This window comes from Oncorhynchus keta, chromosome 34 (genome assembly GCF_023373465.1).
Source record: "Oncorhynchus keta strain PuntledgeMale-10-30-2019 chromosome 34, Oket_V2, whole genome shotgun sequence".
Taxonomy (NCBI): Eukaryota; Metazoa; Chordata; class Actinopteri; order Salmoniformes; family Salmonidae; genus Oncorhynchus; species Oncorhynchus keta.
This window is the reverse complement of record NC_068454.1, coordinates 63,065,824-63,084,725: the sequence shown is the minus strand read 5'-3', so window position 1 is coordinate 63,084,725 and position 18,902 is coordinate 63,065,824. Positions and strand designations below refer to the sequence as shown.

General features: G+C 45.4%; 1 protein-coding gene across 9 annotated transcripts in view; it reads right to left on the bottom strand.

Annotated features, from left to right (window-relative positions):
- The window catches only part of LOC118367503 (semaphorin-6D-like), a 166,555-nt gene that overhangs the window by 19,996 nt on the left and 127,657 nt on the right, over window positions 1-18,902 (bottom strand). For all 9 annotated transcript variants that reach the window (XM_035751040.2, XM_035751041.2, XM_035751033.2 and 6 more), the window contains 11 exons: window positions 13,506-13,562; window positions 12,933-13,034; window positions 10,935-11,025; window positions 10,548-10,670; window positions 10,200-10,288; window positions 6,475-6,692; window positions 6,029-6,160; window positions 5,682-5,837; window positions 4,630-4,803; window positions 4,160-4,297; window positions 1,959-2,036 (listed from right to left, as the gene is read on the bottom strand). In XM_035751040.2, the coding sequence (XP_035606933.1) occupies window positions 1,959-2,036; window positions 4,160-4,297; window positions 4,630-4,803; window positions 5,682-5,837; window positions 6,029-6,160; window positions 6,475-6,692; window positions 10,200-10,288; window positions 10,548-10,670; window positions 10,935-11,025; window positions 12,933-13,034; window positions 13,506-13,562 (1,358 nt within the window). The remainder of the gene's footprint in view (window positions 1-1,958; window positions 2,037-4,159; window positions 4,298-4,629; window positions 4,804-5,681; window positions 5,838-6,028; window positions 6,161-6,474; window positions 6,693-10,199; window positions 10,289-10,547; window positions 10,671-10,934; window positions 11,026-12,932; window positions 13,035-13,505; window positions 13,563-18,902) is intronic.

The following is an 18,902-nucleotide window of genomic DNA, read 5'->3' as shown; positions in this document are numbered from 1 at the left end:
CAAGAGTGAAAAAATAAAACATGGAATTCAGAGGGGAGAAATAATAAACTCAGAGAAATAATAACTTCACTTATCTTTCTATGCTCAGCAGTTGGCCCACTGACAGCCGATAGCATTAGTTGTATTACCACAGCAGAGTGGGTTTGTTTGTGAGTGAATAGGTCGGCCTGGGGAATTTTGCGTGATTGTGTGTCCGTGTGTGTGGACCACAACTAGTTACCAGTATTACCATATGCCTCCATTCCCTTTCTGTCTGTTTTATTAATATATTTCTTTCTTCTGAGATAGTGTGAGAGAAAGAGCCATGGAGAGAGACCTCGACTGGCCTTTTTGGCACGCCATGTCCCCAGGCGTTGACAGTGATGGGAGAAAGACAGGAAACCATGGAAACGGTTCACCTCTGGCTCAACCCCCCCCAAAAAGCAGCCAGAAGAATTTATGCCACCTCTGGAGTGAGAGAGTAAGGGAGGAGAGAGAAGGGGGGGGATGTGTCCCCTGATGCTCTCCGGTCCAGCCCCATTACAGCCTTTATGAGCTGTTGCATCTGTTCTGGAGGCATGGCCATGCTTGGGTTCTGACTATTTCACACCATATCAACTCTCTCTCGCTCTCTCTGACGTGGACAGAGCAGGCACAGCGTAATAGCTCTACTGACTGCATGTATAATATTTGCCAATCTCTTCGGTTCCACTCCATTGGCTTGCTGCATGGCACCGTCCCGCTGGTTAAAAACGTGATAAATCAAGCCTCAGTCCAATTCTGATTACCTGCCCAGCACGTACACACCGCCGCACACACACATACACACTTTTGGAATCTTCCATTAACCTCTGGCTGTGAAGCTATGGCAAATAAAACCCATGGGTGGCCAATCACAGGATATGCAATAAGTCAATCCCCAGCAGAATAATCCATTTGAAGCAGTCCATATGACCATTAGGATAGTGGCAGCTGCCTTTACTGTGATGCCTGTCCACCCATCCACACTAAGTTTACAGCCCATGTTTGCAGAGGTGAATACCTACAGCAGGTGATTTAAAGCCATACTGAAAATCAGAGGAACAGCGACAGCCCAGTCCCTGAGTGTCAGGAGGCAACATAGGAGGTGAAAGTGTTTTCTACTACTTCTCCTCCTCTACCTCTCTCCTTCCCTCCCTTACTCCCTCCGTTCGGAAGACAGTGAGGTACACACAACATGATTGAAATCCAGCCAGCTGAGCATTACTTTCGATTCCATGCTACAGTGCAGAAAGAGAAAGACAGTGGGTCAGGAGGGAGTCTCAGACAGAGGAATTGATTGGCTTTTTGTTTGCACACACACACCCTGCTTGGTGCTGACGCTGAGCCAGTCGATAGCTCTAAGTGTCAAATGGCCTCCTTCAAGTTCATCAGAATGGATCAGTAAATTACATTGAGGTCATTTTGATCGACGCCTTTCAGTCCCAGCCCAGAGTGACGCATGACCCCTCCAAGCAGGTATCTGGGGTTTCATTTCCGAGTGATTGTTGACGTGATGTATGTCCGCCACTTAGAAATAAACAAGATGGATGCTCGTCCTATATGTGAAATGGAGCCGACAGACCAATGTTTTTACTGGAATTTAGAGGCCGTATTCATCACGTTGACAATCTGGGCAAAGTCAAACTCCAGATTAGGTATCGATTATTGAAAGCATACAAGGAAGTGGTATGCAGAGTACTATGAAGCTACTGCTACTGCATTCATTTACTGTATGTTTCATGCAAGGTCATATCTATAGCCATTTGAGGTTGATAAATTGTCAGTAAAATGTTATTTTTCTGATTGAAGACTCAACAGTAATATTTGATACATAGTACTTAACAAAATCAGGACCAAGGAGTAGGGGCTAGGGATGGGTTTGGTACTTGGCCTCTAAACCTAATCTCTTATGATTGGCTGCGTGGTGGGGTGGTGCTTATGCAGAGTCTGTGACTTACCTGAATCCGGGCACCACCGTAGCACAGCTCCCCGTCCTCTGCCACACGCAGTAAGGGTCCCTCGAGGACAGACAGCTCCTGCGAGACAGACAGTCAGAGTTCGGTGTGTGAACACTATCAAAAAGTAATAGAGACCAAATACATATTTTAATGAAGACTCTTTGGTGAGGCATGACCTGAAGTGATATGTGATATCTATTCACCTATCAACACCCCCATATTCTGGAGTGTCTCATTAACATCACAGGCCACAGTCACACCAGACGAAGTTAAACAAATCAGGCCAGTGTGTCATTTTACCTCACAGGAAAAACCTGCAATTTCATTTTTTCAACTGCAGAGTGAGCCTAGCTTGTAACTCTCCTATCTAGGAGCTCAGAAAGAGGCATAGATGAATATGAGAGATGGTCAATGTAGTGTGACTGGCTGTCGGTCTGTGAGGCTGCAGACAGCAGTGTTTGGTGAGAGGCCCCTGGGTGTCTGGAGCCCCCTGGGTGTCTGGAGCCCCCTGGGTGTCTGGAGCCCCCTGGGTGTCTGGAGCCCCCTGGGTGTCTGGAGCCCCCTGGGTGTCTGGTAGCCAGAGGCAGTCTTGGACAAGGACTCAGTGACACAGGCCAACTAACAGGCCAGTATGTAGAAAATATGTAAGGGAGCCAGAGAGGAGGACTGAGAGTTAGGTCAGTCATGCTCAACATGGTTTACAATTCAGAGGGCCGTGTAGAGTGGGAGGATGGAGGGGTCCCCACCAGACCAGCATTGACAACATGTCAGAGTTAAAGGTAATGACCCCTATCTCTAGGGGTGACTTGAAGCATTACTGCCGGCTCCTTTTCTCTGTGCCTGTCAGGACATGATGAAGACACAGGTGTTCCTCTCACCTATGGGACCACTCGAGCTGTGTATGGAACCATTCATTAGAAACTGTCTGTCTGGAAGAAAGTCCACCATGTTTAGTCTCTCCTCTCTCTGTGGTGTAAATTCATGGTGTCTCCTCCCTACCTGTGGCTTGTCAGTTTTGCTGATTTTCTCTTCTTTACTGAGAATATCAGCCCTGGTCTGTGGGGTTACAGCTGACCTATTCTGGGGGTTATCATTAATCCAGCACTGTGATGCAAAACAGATGCAAATGTGACAACTTTTTGTAACTTTTGTGCTTAAATAACTAAAAAGGGGGAAATCAAAATGTTATGAACATTGTGTGGGTCAGAGGGTTTGATATCTCTCTTCGCCATCTTTTTCACTAAATCTCTTTTCTCTATATATTTCATTCAACGTGTTTCTGCTGTCTGAACCATATCCATTTCTGAAACCTAATAGAAACAGCAGCTGCAGCGAGAGCGAGAGATAGACAAATGGTTTTGCTTTGTGCAAGATAGAGGCTACAGTAAGGTGGAGAGATAGACCAAACCAACCAAACCTAATTTGGAGGCAGACAGATGGAGAGTGTGGAGAGGAGGATATGGGCCTGAAACCTGACCCCTGCAAAGCATCATGGGGCTTAAGGGGCCCCTAATCCCTGGTTGATGTGCACTGGGCTGTTTCAGAGGGATCCAGCAATGGAGAGGCTTTAAGCCCTCTAAAGTGAGCAGGCCCTATCCTTCTCCTCGTCGTGTTGAAACCCTGGCCGTGGGTTGGCCTGCCGCCAATCAGCTGGTTCCAATTTGTGTGTAAATGCTGTTGAGCACTTCTCTAAGGCTCGCAATGAGGGTTTAGCATGCTATGGGGGATACGCATCCCCGTTCAAATTTAATACAAATGTTTTTCTTGGGGGGTTGGGTAAAGGCGGGGGGGAACATTCCTCCACAACTCCAAAATAGGACACAAGATTGTTGAGTACACTAGATTAGAAAAAAAACATCCCTAACAAAACAAATCACCTCCAGTAGTTACTCTGACTGCAAGGAAGCCCTTTTCACTGCCCTCATAACAACGTTGGCTACTAAACTCTTGGTGATTCATATTTTGAATACAAGTCTGTTGCATACAGCATATTTACAATTTGGCATAAACGATACCACCCTGCTGCTGATTGATTGTAAGTCACATAATGTGTAACTTCACATCACCATAGTAGCACTGGGGGAAGGAAGCCTCTGTAGCAGCAAATGAAAAACTGAATTCCACTGCATTATATTGACACACACTTGGCAACTGTTAACAGTGCAGTACTAGCTCTATATAATAGACCGGGTATCACTCACTCCTTGCAGGAGCCATAGTCGTTGCAGCGGCTCAGAGGTACTCGGATCACACAGCTGGAGAAGGCCACAAACAGGGCGTGATGTTCCCTGTCCAGCTCCAATCCCAGAACCCGTCTGTCCTCTCCGCGGATGTTACATCTAGGAAAGGGGAAACAACAAACACGACTCTTATTTCTGCTGATGGATGGTGACAACAGCAGCATCCTGGGAGACTATGCAAACGAGAGAGGAGTTGAAAAGCTGTTCAGGACACGTACTAACAGCCCCACAACACATATCTCCATCTTATTACAGTGGAGTCTGCTTGAAAGCATCACATACAATAATCATCCTCTTACAGTGGTCAAAAAAAGAGCGACTTTCGTTTGTTGCTGAACCAATACAAGTGAATTATGAGAGGAGTGCACTGTATTATAAAACAAATAGTTTGTATCATATATCTGAAAGAGAATGGAGAAAGGGAGGCTGACTTGGTGGGGTTGTAGACATCGATGTCCTCCAGTAGCTGTGTGCTGAAGGAGGCGTTGAGATGGGTGCTGGCCAGGATCTTTAGTACCCTGCCGTCCTCGCTCCCCAGGAACAGCACCGTGTGGTTCTTATAGGGCCCAGCTGACGTATCCACTGCTAGCTGGGTCAACTTGAACCTGGGTGGACACAACAACAGGGTTGTGGTTCAGGGTTAACATGATGATACCTCCGAAGAGACAAAGCATCTGCAATTAAAGATGAAAGATTAAAGTGAATTATTATTATTGTCGGAGTGTGTCCATGCACTGCAACCTGACACCACTGTGTAAGATTATGCAGGACACTATTGTAAGTAAAAAACCATCCTACTGCTCTCAACTTTCCTTCAGTCCCACACAAGTTGACAACATGTTTACTCAGAACGTCACACTAACTGGCACTACGCTAGTTAAATGACTCAACAAAGTGATGCATTCATCTTTGAAGTTCCGTTGTTCAACTCGTCTCGGGAGAGTTCTGAAGCAGATGTGACGTTAGGAGGCAGAATTGAGACAGACAGCGTGCCCTCCCTCCGCTGTGTGAAGACGCCTGGTTGTCTGTCAGACTGGCTCGGCTTCACCATGTAAGTCACGGCAGGGGATCGAGCTAGGGGGCTGTCTGACAGCCCTCTGACACCCACTCTACATTCAGCACCACTACATGTCTGGGCTTCTAATGAGCCACTGGAGCTATTTCCTGTGTTAGTCTGGTAGACCACAGCCGGATGTTGTTTTTAATTGATGCGCATTTCAGCTTTTCACAGACCCCCTTCTGGTTGGATCTATAATTTGGGGAGGCCCTATCCTGCTTGTGTCGATCTTTGATGTGGTGTTTTGGAAGACCCCATCCTGACTGCGTCTAACTTTAATATTTAAAAGGGCTTTTCATGTTGATACAAGGGACCAACTGTTATCTATTTCACCAAGGAGATCGATTAAATAGTTTTCTACCCATCAATTTTCCCTTTTTATCTTTTCATCTTTCATCCCTCCATCCACCCTGCTGCTGTAGCTACCTGCTGGTTGTGCGTGTGAAGTAGGGCCGGTGGTTGACGGAGGGAACCGCCTCGTCCATCAGGGGATGGTTCTTGATGAAGGTCAGGGTGTCGTCGGGGAAGGTCGTGGACGACTTGTAGGCAGCGGCAGAGCCGTCGCCGGCACAGCAGCCTGGTCTGTGAGACAGAGAGGAGAAGAAGCTTGTCAGTGGAGTTTCAAAGTCAGTGGGCTAGATTTACTAAGCATTCACACTGAGGGAATATGATATTGTAGATGCAAACTTTTGTTGACAGTGTTTACACTGGAATAAAGTAAATATGTCTGGACTGAGGCTGTCAAAGCTCCAACTCATATGTATTGGTCTTACCTGGGTTTGGGTACCTGCTCCTCAGGCACGGGCGTCCAGGTTGACTCACTGTTCCTCTGCTCCTTGAACTTCCCATTGAAGGCCTTCTCAATGTCATCCATGTAGAATGCACATACTGCTGAGCCTGTGATACTGATGAGGAAAACAACAGAGACATTTGTCATGGGAAAGGCCCATATTAACCCAGGTTATAATGGATTGTATAGCTATAAAAGCATTCAAGACTGCTGCACAGGGTTGTAAAGGACATTAAACAACAATCTTATAAAAATATGCTTTTAAAAATATACAATATCAAGGGGTGATATTGCAAATGTGAACATGATCTTTTTTTCTTTATATTTTCTAGAAGAAGAGGTACAGTAAAACCTCATTATACTCATATGAGTATGTACTGTATATCTGTATGGCCGTCTGTAATGTTGCTGCCTGGTACTGTGATTGACCTGTTGGCCTGTGTAGTGAAGACCCCCAGCACGGCTGGTCTGTGATTGATCTGCAGCACGTTGGTCAGCGACTGCAGAACGTCAAAGTAGAAGAAGGAATCGCCCGGCACCGAGCAGTTGAGCCGCGCTTTGAGGAACGACGTCCAGTAACGCTCTAGAACCCTGGGAGAACCTCCATTGTCGTTCTTACATACACGAGCCACTCTGGAGAACACAACCTGAGGGGGAAAGAGAGAATGGAGAAAGGTTAGATTTGATAGGATTTTCCAACAAATGTTCATTCCTTTTGTGTTCATTCAGTAACATAACACAGTGACATTACACTGTTTCACATGACATTACATTGCAGTCTATTTAATACAACATTATTGTTCATATTTTACAGCGAACAACAGAAGTTTTGTCTTCTCAACACCCCCAGACAGCTGAGGTTCTCCCAGGGTTCTATAGTGTTACTGGACGTCATTGCTCAAAATAAAATTGATTGGACATGATTTGGGAAGGCAAACACCTGTCTAGAAAAGGTCCACAGTTGACAGTGGATGTCAGAGCAAAAACCAAGCCATGAGGTCGAAGGAATTGTCCGTAGGCAGGATTGTGTCTTGGCACAGATCTGGTGACGGGTACCAAAACCTTTCTGCGGTATTGAAGGTCAAGAAGACAGTGAGCAATCGGGGAGAAGGGTCTTGGTCAGGGAGGTGACCAAGAACCCAATGGTCACTCTGACAGAGCTCCAGACTTCTTCTGTAGAAATCTCTGTCGCACTCCTTTCTGGTAGAGTGGCCAGACGGAAGCAACTCCTTAGTAAAAGGCACATGATAGCCCGCTTGGAGTTTTCTAAAGGGCACCGAAAGGACTCTCAGACCATGAGTAACAAGATTCTCTGGTCTGACGAAACCAAGATTGAACTCCTTGGCCTGAATGCCAAGCGTCACGTCTGGAGGAAACCCGGTACCGCTCATCACCTGGCCAATCCCATCCCTACGTGAAGCATGGTGGAGGCAGCATCATGCTGTGGAGATGTTCTTCAGCGGCAGGGACTGGGAGACTAGTCAGGATCGAGAGAAAGATGAACGGAGCAAAGTACATCTCTGGAGAGACCTGAAAATAGCTGTGCAGCGATGCTCCCCATCCAACCTGACAGAGCTTGAGAGGATCTGCAGAGAAGAATGGGAGAAACTCCCCAAATACAGGTGTGACCAGCTTGTAGCATCATACCCAAGAGGCTGTAATCACTGCTAAAAGGTGCTTCAACAAAGTACTGAGGAAAGGGTCTGTATATTTATGCAAATAAGGTATTTCATTTTTATTGTATTTTTTGTACATTATCAAAAATATAAAAAAACCTGTTTTTGCTTCGTCATTATGGCGTATTGTGGGTAGATTATTTTTTACTGGTACAGGGTGATCTTCAGATGGGTCTTGAGGCTTGTCGGCGTCCTGGAGCAAAACAACGAACATGTACGCATTTGTGAGAAACTCACCTTTCCACAGAGCGGTCATATTAGTGTGTAAACGAAACTGTTCGGACGTTACAGACAGAAGTTGGCAGGTCGGCAAAACAGAGAAACACTATTGTGTTCGTGAGAGTCTCATCTTTCCATAATAGTTTGTCGGACGCTACAGATGTTTTGTGAGAAGATTGATTGGTCTGACAAACACCACTCGAGCTCTGCCACCTTTCACCGCAGATGTGAAAGTGCGACATCAGCGGATGCAGTGGATTGAGACGCATCCAATGCAAAAAAACATACAGTGGGGAGAACTAGTATTTGATACACTGCCGATTTGGCAGTTTTTCCTACTTACAAAGCATGTAGAGGTCTGTCATTTTTATCATCGGTACACTTCAACTGTGAGAGACGGAATCTAAGACAAAAATTCAGAAAATCACATTGTATGATTTTTAAGTAATCAATTAGCATTTTATTGCATGACATAAGTATTTGATTAATTACCTACCAACCAGTAAGAATTCAGGCTCTCACAGACCTGTTGGTTTTTCTTTAAGAAGCCATCGTGTTCTCCACTCATTACCTGTATTAACTGCACCTGTTTGAACTCGTTACCTGTATAAAAGACACCTGTCCACACACTATCAAACGGACTCCAACCTCTCCACAATTGCCAAGACCAGAGAGCGGTGTAAGGACATCAGGGATAAAATCGAGGACCTGCACACGGCTGGGATGGGCTACAGGACAATAGGCAAGCAGCTTCGTGAGATGGCAACAACTGTTGGCGCAATTATTAGAAAATGGAAGAAGTTCAAGATGACGGTCAATCACCCTCGGTCTGGGGCTCCATGCAAGATCTCATCTAGTGGGGCATCAATGATCATGAGGAAGGTGAGGGATCAGTCCAGAACTACACGGCAGGATCTGGTCAATGACCTGAAGAGAGCTGAGACCACAGTCTCAAAGAAAACCATTAGTAACACACTACGCCGTCATGGATTGAAATCCTGCAGCGCACGCAAGGTCCCCCTGCTCAAGCCAGCGCATGTCCAGGCCCGTCTGAAGTTTGCCAATGACCATCTGGATGATCCAGATGAGGAATGGGAGAAAGTCATGTGGTCTGATGAGACAAAATAGAGCTTTTTTGGTCTAAACTCCACTCGCTGTGTTTGGAGGAAGAAGGATGAGTACAACCCCAAGAAAACACCATCCCAACCGTGAAGCATGGAGGTGGACGACTGCACCGTATTGAGGGGAGGATGGATGGGGCCATGTATCGCAAGATCTTGGCCAACAACCTCCTTCCCTCAGTAAGAGCATTGAAGATGGGTCGTGGCTGGGTCTTCCAGCATGACAACGACCCGAAACACACAGCCAGGGCAACTAAGGAGTGGCTCCGTAAGAAGCAGCTCAAGGTCCTGGAGTGGCCGAGTCAGTCTCCAGACCTGAACCCAATAGAAAATCTTTGGAGGGAGCAGAAAGTCCGTATTGCCCAGCGACAGCCCCAAGAACTCCAGGAAACGTATGATCTCTGTAATTTCAAACAAAGGTTTCTGTACCAAATATTAAGTTCTGCTTTTCTGATGTATCAAATACTTATGTCATGCAATAAAATGCAAATTAATTACTTGAAAATCATACAATGCGATTTTCTGGATTTTTGTTTTAGATTCCGTCTCTCACAGTTGAAGTGTACCTATAATAAAAATTACAGACCTCTACATGCTTTGTAAGTAGGGGCGGCAGGGTAGCCTAGTGGTTAGAGCGTTGGTCTAGTAACCGGAAGGTTGCGAGTTCAAACCCCCGAGCTGACAAGGTACAAAACTGCCTCTGAACAGGCAGTTAACCCACTGTTCCCAGGCTGTCATTGAAAATAAGAATGTGTTCTTAACTGATTTGCTTGGTTAAATAAAGGTCAAATAAAATTTTAAAAAAGTAGGGAAAACCTGCAGAATCAGCAGTGTATCAAATACTTGTTCTCCTCACTGTATCTCTAGCTTAAACTGACTGATTTTGATGGGGATTTTTTTTAATGCTAATTAGATTTTCATGGGGTCACGGAAATTGAATCTAGGGGGTAAAGGGTCTTGCTCAAGGGGCCAATGGTAGGGGAATGTCTTGAGGATGAGAACCCAGCAGCCCTCTAGTTGCCAGATCAATTCTACCCTTTTTTTCAGCACCCGTCCCGGGAATCGAACCGGCCACAGGTCATTAGCCGCTGGGCTACCTACCACCCCCTTCTGTAGTATTTAACTACAACTCTCTTACCTTGCCAAGTGTGGTGTACTCCACAGCAATCTCACTGAAGAAGAAGTACACGTAGTTCCCGTACTCAATGGCATGGAGGAAATGAGGCTCTGAGGAGACAAAGGGAGAAATATGAAACAGTAACACTGACTGTCTTACAAGGTATTCACAACAGTTAAGCATTAGGCAGTCAGTGTTTTGGTAGGAAGCATCACTCATGTGGGTACCACACTTTGATTTAGAATGAAATACTGCTCTAATATGTAATGTACTGCATACAAATAGATAATGATATTTGAGGAAGATTTTGAGTAAGGTTCTAAAGGTAAATTCACAAGTTGAGACCTAAGGCCAAGGCCAGGGGCTCACCTCGTAGCCATTTGGAGTCGTACTTCACGGTACGAAGCACCGGGCTGCTCTCTCCCAGACTACGGTAAATTACTGCATCACTCGCCAGGAAGTCTGTCATGGTGGCCGAGTAGAAATCACCACCTGAGAGGAACAAAATCACTAATTTAATAAAGGTTTGCTCTTTTCAAATGAACACAATTGCAATGAAGACTAGAAACCCATGCCTCCCAATGTGTATTTTTACTTCATGGCTACACTTGATGTAGTGGCTGTGCTGCTCTCAATGACACTGTGTGAACTATGTCTAAATGTCACTGGCAAATTGGCAAGATTGAGGGCAAGTTTACTGATCAAGTTGCTGCCCCCAGCTGACATGTCTCTCTGTCTCTGTCCAGAGCAACTCACCAGCGAAGAGGCCGACGTTGGATTGGCGAGACTCAAAGGGACAGCGGGCCTGACCCACCACCTCCTCACCGTCCTGTTCCAGTGTGGACATCTGGGAGAGAGAGGGACGAAAGAGAGGGCAGGGGGTACTTCATAAAGCTATTTATAGGAGTGTAACTAAAAAAAAAGAACTCCAAGGAGCTTATATTGAAAAACCTCAACTAAAATAACTAGGTCAGTGTTTGCAGTTGTTAAGTTTACTGTTTTCCCCTTACTGAAAAATCGATTTCAGTCCAAACTTGAGTATTGTTCTGTTTTATATCAGGTTAGCTTTACTGCTAACTGCCAAGTTATAAAGTCGACCCCTTAAAGTCATGGACAGAATGTGCCTCTAGTCAACCCTGATGAATAAATAGGAACACGTGTCATAAAGATACCTTTTATTTAGTATGTTTACACTGCATTGTAACAACAGTAAAGTCAAAAGGTCAGGAGTAACACTCCTGTCAGCCTGCACTATGGCTGCTACTCTGGCAGCACTGTGAGGAGACAGTATCTCCTAACCACAGATCTTTAGCAGCTATTCCTGCCCCACCGTTAACAAGGTCGTAAACCTCGGCTCAGACAATATGTGTGAATCCCGCTGTGGTAGTGGGGGGGTGTGCTGCAGAATGCGACCAGGAAGAGAGGTCATTCTCGGCAGCTCCAACAAACACACACAGTGACAGCTGTCAACATCTGTGTTTATATTTAATGCTGTGTTCCCTAAGGGTACACTCTCTAAGTGAGAAATCCACCAATGTTACTTTGGCTGTTACATCTCTGATCTATCTGCTAAACCATCGTTCTGGGGCTTCAGTACTACAGTACAGTGTGATTTAGACTAGAGGATACAGGTTTTCACTTCCTGGTCTAGCTACCACCTGATCACACAACCCCTGTCTTTGATCCAGCTGGCTCATTGGGCAGAGTGTTTTGTGGTGATCAATTTACATGGAAAATGCACTCTGTGCAAAATAAAACATTTTCCACCCGTCCACACCCACAATCCAATCCACTTCACCCTAACATGCCCTCTCCTGACCCCACTGCCCTGCTCAGTCTTTCCAAGGAATGCTGCAGACAGATTGCATGATATGATTTACACTTCAGCACACTATTCCCAGTTCTCCAGATAGTCATCGCTCCCGGTTTTTCTCAGACTGTAGACGTTACATCCCCTCTTCCAAAAAGCACACTGTGAATCATTGCCCAGAACTGTGATGTCATCTCAGCTCAACCAGACTTCTTTTGTATTGGTAGACATCCTGGGGAGTAGGAATCCATCTATGCACCGTTGTCACGATTAACGTATCGCTATTTTCCTATTGTATGTTTCCACTCAGCCGACATCTCTCTCTGGCAAACTTTGGGTTGTTAATCATTTGAGCAGTCAGATAGCAATAGAGTGTAGGTGGCGTGAGTTCCTTCATGGAACTAAAGTAGTGGCTCCCCTGGGATTCTGACTAGTTTTCAGGCATGTTTTGTTTTCTCTCCCCCACTCTCTCTCTCCCCCACTCTCCCTCTCAGTGGATGACATGATCTCAAATCATCTGCGGTTGCAGTTTATTCCTCAGATGTGTGAATAAAGACGGTTATTATCATCCTGGATCTGTGTTCAGTCAACAGACCGCTGCCAACCTCGGTTGAGTCAACATGTTTCTCCATCAACATCCAGGATAGCAGCACTCCTTTGAAGTGGTTCTGCATTCTGGAGCGCTATAGGGGTCTATCTGTGCACGACAATGTCGACTTGATGATTTTATACTGTAGATAAAGAGGTCACTTTTTTTCTCACAAAAAGTTAGGAGAAAGTCAGGATGTCAACACCTGTAGGCGATGCCCTTAACTGCTAAACCTCCCCATGCTAACAATTTTTTTAACTAAGCGTATTTACCCCAGCTGTTATGTTTCAGAACAGTGCTGGGTATGGAGCTGGGGGCTTTAGATAGAAAAGGTGACTGAGGTGTAGTGTCCTACCTTGTAGTTGCGGCAGGTGGGGTTAAAAGCGTTGGTCCCGCAGGCAAATAGCGTCTCATCGTTGCGTGGAACCAGAACTTTGATGTAGTTGTAGCATTCATCCTGTCAAAGGGAAACAAGCTGGGTTTCAGGGGATGGCAATGTGACTACTGGCTGCTGGTGTTATCACCCCACCTGCAGTGTCATTGCACAGCTTATTATGCACTGAATGGCATTTTGCTAAGGGCGCACGCGCACACACACACACACACGCACACACACACACACACACACACACACACACACACACACACACACACACACACACACACACACACACACAACCTCCCGCTCAGTCATACTTCTGTTCTTATTCTTGTCATTACCATAATCCCTGTGCTGATCTCTATGGTTTCACTAGAGCTCTGGGAGGCTGGCACTGCTTGTGCCAGAGACTGGTTCTGGAACTACAGATACCTGTGGTGCTGATTTTGATAAGCAATCTATGCTATTGTTAGTGCTACCCTCCCACATCGCAGACCAGACAGTGGGAGAGCGAGAAACAGAGAGAAAGAAAGGGAGAGAGATACTCACGCTGTTCTTCCCCCTCACTGTGCATTTATCCACATCTTTTGTCTTCCAAGTCAATTTCTGCAACACACAGACAAACAACCAACTGTCAGAGCAAGAAAGAGACCCTTTTTTCACCCAGCCATTCAAATGCTATTAGGAGACAGCTGTGATGAAAATCTCATCAAGTTCAATTAAGCTTCTGACAAACAAACATCTGAAACACACGAGGAGCTGTGTCTAACCTTGTCAGCGTGCAACTAAAAACTATTGTTCCTCTACAATCCATCTCCCATACAATCCATCCCAATCCACCTGTACTTCTTAACAAGACATCTCTATGGATAATTAGACCAACAAGAATATCAAGGAATAAGAAAGGAATCTGCAATGCATTCCTATGGGAAGTAGATTGCCCTGATACTAGCTATCTATGGTCCTCCTGGACGTCCTTATCTCCTAGCATTGGCCCCCCAGTGGGCCCCCGCTAGTGGAGTGAATAGGAAGAGATCCATCAACTTGTGAACAAGGTTGCCTGGTTGAAGGTGGTTTAATGCACTGCCCACCAGTGCAGATCCACTGGTCCACTGCCGACTGACTGGGAGGGTGTTTTGCTGATCCCGCTGTCCTCCCTGCAGGAGCTCCAAACTCATCAACACCATGGGGCATGCTGGGAAATAAGATTTATCCAGAGACTAAGGTGAAATCCCTCTTTTGGCTCAATACTCAACTGCTACCCTTCTGGGCCTTAAAGTGGAGTGAAATGTATCCCCCAAGGCTCTTCTCACTTCCCTATTGAAGATCCAATATGATAGGATAAATAGGATAGACGTCAGCAATATGATAAGACCTCTGGCAGAGAGAGGTGGAGTCAGCTATTTATTGCTTTTGCCCATCCAGGCCTTTGATATACAGTATCTCTGAGTTGGGGATCATGGTGGGCCTGGTGAGGAGACTGGGGATTAGAACTGAAACTGGGCAATAGAAAAGGAATAGATCCATGATGAAGCAGACTGTGGGTTTTTGATTATGATCAGGCGCACACTAATGAGCTCACTGAGACAGATAAGAAGCATGGGAAGGTGAGAAAGCCAGGTTAGTATTATGGCTGATGACCAATGACCATCTACTAGTCCTGGCCCATTAGCTTTTCTGAACGCTGTGTCCCCTGCTCGCCTAGCGTAGTAGTGACTACCGAAAGCAACCCTGACTCACCTATTGCTGCTCTTTTTTTAAATGTTTAAATTTTACCCCTTTTTTCTCCCCAATTTCGTGGTATCCAATTGTTTTAGTAGCTACTATCTTGTCTCATCGCTACAACTCCCGTAAGGGCGCAGGAGAGACGAAGGTTGAAAGTCATGCGTCCTCCGATACACAACCCAACAAGCCGCACTGCTTCTTAACACAGCACGCATCCAACCCGGAAGCCAGCCGCACCAATATGTCGGAGGAAACACCGTGAACCTGGCAACCTTGGTTAGCGGACACTGCGCCCGGCCCGCCACAGGAGTCGCTAGTGCGCGATGAGACAAGGACATCCCTACCGGCCAAGCCCTCCTTAACCCGGACGACGCTAGGCCAATTGTGCGTCGTCCCACGGACCTCCCAGTCGCGGCCGGTTACGACAGAGCCTGGGAGCGAACCCAGAGTCTCTGATGGCACAGCTGGCGCTGCAGTACAGCGCCCTTAACCACTGCGCCACCCGGGAGGCCCCTATTGCTGGTCTTTTGACCCTATGGTCACTCGGCTACACAGCTGATGCCCCTAATTTTATTTACCTGTCGGCCCCAGCCTCAAACTCAGGTCCTGTATGTACCTAACTGAGCCATTCTGCCCATTCATCGCCATTTACCCGTTGTTGTCTTAGCTCTCCTGATCAACACCTGTGATTGCTTTATGCCTCTCTCTACTGTCAATATATTTATTTATTTAACCAGGTAGGTTAGTTGAGAACAAGTTCTCATTTGCAACTGCGACCTGGCATATGCCTTGACTACGGCTGTCTTGGCTAGTTCTTATTATTTTACTTCACTGTAGAGCCCTCAGTCCCGCTCACCTTGCATTTAGGCTCTTTTGTCCCACCCCACACACATGCAGAGACCTCACCTGGCTTAAATGGTGCCTCCAGAGACGAAACCTCTCTCATCGTCCCTCAACCCCTAGGTTTACCTCCACTGTACTCACATCCTACCATACCATTGTCTGTTCATGCCCTGAATCTATTCTACCATGCCCAGAAATCTGCTCCTTTTATTCTCAACGCACTAGACAAACAGTTCTTATAGCCTTTAGCCGTACCCTTATCCTACTCCTCCTAAATTCCTCTGGTGATGCAGAGGTTAACCCAGGCCCTGTAGTCCCAAATTACACTCCTATTCCCCAGGCGCTCTCATTTGTTGACTTCCGTAACCGTAAAAGCCGGGGTTTCATGCATGTTAACATCAGAAGCCTCCTCCCTAAGTGTGTTTTATTCACTGCTTTAGCACACTCCACCAACGCTAATGTCCTAGCCGTGTCTGAATCCTGGCTTAGGAAGGCCACCAAAGATCCTGACATTTCCATCCCAAACTACAACATTTTCCAACAAGATAGAACTGCCAAAGGGGGTGGAGTTGCAATCTACCGCAGAGATAGTCTGTAGATTTCGGTCATGCTATCCAGGTCTGTACCAAAACAGTTTGAGCTCCTACTTTTAAAAATCCACCTTTTCAGAAATAAGTCTCTCATTGTTTCCGCTTGTTATAGACCCCCCTCAGTCCCCAGCTGTGCCCTGGACACCATATGTGAATTAACTGCCCCCCAATTATCTTTAGAGTTTGTACTGTTAGGTGACCTAAACTTGGATATGCTTAACACCCCCGGCCATCCTACAATCTAAGCTAGATGCCCTCAATCTCACACAAATTATCAAGTAACCTAGCAGGTACAACCCTAAATCCGTAAACACGGGCACCCTCATAGATATCATCCTGACCAACTTGCCTTCTAAATACACCTCTGCTGTCTTCAACCAGGATCTCAGCGATCACTGCCTCATTCCCCACGTCCGTAATGAGTCCGCAGTCAAACGACCACCCCTCATCACTGTCAAACGCTCCCTAAAACACTGCAGCAAGCAGGCCTTTCTAATCGACCTGGCCCGGATATCCTGGAAGGATATTGACCTCATTCCGTCAGTAGAGGATACCTGGATATTATTTAAAAGTGCTTTCCTCACCATCGTAAATAAGCATGCCCCATTCAAAAAAATGTGAACTAAAAACAGATATAGCTCTTGGTTTAAAATCTGCACTCCTACAAATCAGCTGGGCTAGACAATCTGGACCGTCTCTTTCCAAAATTATCCACCGCAATTGTTGCAACCCCTATTACTAGCCTTTTCAACCTTTCTTTCGTATCGTCGGAGATCCCTAAAGATCGGAATGCTGCGGTCATCCCCCTCTTCAAAGGGGGACACTCTAGACCCAAACTGTTACAGACCTATATCCTATCCTACCCTGCCTTTCTAAAATCTTCGAAAGCCAAATTAACTTCTTTGAGATAGGGGGCGCTCTTTTAATTTTTGGATAAAAAACGTTCCCGTTTTAAACAAGATATTTTGTCACGAAAAGATGCTTGACTATGCATGTAATTGACAGCTTTGGAAAGAAAAAACTCTGACGTTTCCAAAACGGCAAAGATATTATCTGTGAGTGCCCCAGAACTAAATGCTACAGGCTAAACCAAGATGAAATTTCATACAGGAAATGCCCCAGATTCTGAAGGCGCTGTGTTCCAATGTCTCCTTATATGGCTGTGAATGCGCCAGGAATGAGCCTGCCCTTTCTGTCGTTTCCCCAAGGTGTCTGCAGCATTGTGACGTATTTGTAGGCATATCATTGGAAGATTGACCATAAGAGACTACATTTACCAGGTGTCCGCCCGGTGTCCTGCGTCGAAATTATTGCGTATTCTTTAGGTCCATGCGCGTTCCATTTCTTCAGAGGAGAAAGTCAACTGCCACGAATGATTTATCATCGATAGATATGTGAAAAACACCTTGAGGATTGATTCTAAACAACGTTTGCCATGTTTCTGTCGATATTATGGAGTTAATTTGGAAAAAAGTTTGCGTTGTAATGATTTAATTTTCATTTTTTTTCTTACCCAAACGTGATGAAGAAAACGGAGCGATTTGTCTACACAAATAATATTTTTGTAAAAACTGAACATTTGCTATCTAACTGAGTCTCCTCATTGAAAACATCTGAAGTTCTTCAAAGGTAAATGATTTTATTTGAATGCTTTTCTTGTTTTTGTGAAAATGTTGCGTGCTGAATGCCAGGCTTAATGCTATGCTAGGCTATCAATACTGTTACACAAATGCTTGTTTTAGCTATGGTTCAAAAGCATATTTTGAAAATCTGAGATGACAGTGTTGTTAACAAAAGGCTAAGCTTGAGAGCTAATATATTTATTTAATTTCAATTGCGATTTTCATGAATTAGTTAACGTTGCGTTATGCTAATGAGCTTGCGGAGAGCATTACACTCCTGGATACAGGTTTTTTTCATAGACAAACGTGATGAACAAAACGGAGCGATTTGTCCTACACAAATAATATTTTTGTAAAAACTGAACATTTGCTATCTAACTGAGAGTCTCCTCATTGAAAACATCTGAAGTTCTTCAAAGGTAAATTATTTTATTTGAATGCTTTTCCTGTTTTTGTGAAAATGTTGCATGCTGAATGCTAGGCTAAATGCTATGCTAGGCTATCAATACTCTTACACAAATGCTTGTTTAGCTATGGTTCAAAAGCATATTTTGAAAATCTGAGATGACAGTCTTGTTAACAAAAGGCTAAGCTTGAGAGGAAATAGATTAATTTAATTTCATTTGCGATTTTCATGGATAGTTAACGTTGCGTTATGGTAATGAGCTTGAGGCTGTATTCACGATCCCGGATCCAGGATGGCTAGAATCAAGAGGTTAACAAACAGATCACCGACCATTTAGAATCCCACCGTACCTTCTCCGCTATGCAATCTGGTTTCCGAGCTGGTCATGGGTGCACCTCAGCCATACTCAGGGTCCTAAACGATATCATAACTGCCATCGATAAAAGACAATACTGTGCAGCTGTCTTCATCGACCTGGCCAAGAATTTAGACTCTGCCAATCACTGCATTCTTATCAGCAGACTCAACAGCCTTGGTTTCTCAAATGACTGCCTCGCCAACTACTTCTCAGATAGAGTTCAGTGTGTCAAATCGGAGGGCCTGTTGTCCGGATCTCTGGCAGTCTATGGGGGTTCCACAGGGTTCAATTCTTGGGCGACTCTTTTCTCTGTATACATCAATGATGTCGCTCTCGCTGCTGGTGATTCTCTGATCCACATCTACGCAGACGACACCATTCTGTATACCTCTGGCCCTTCTT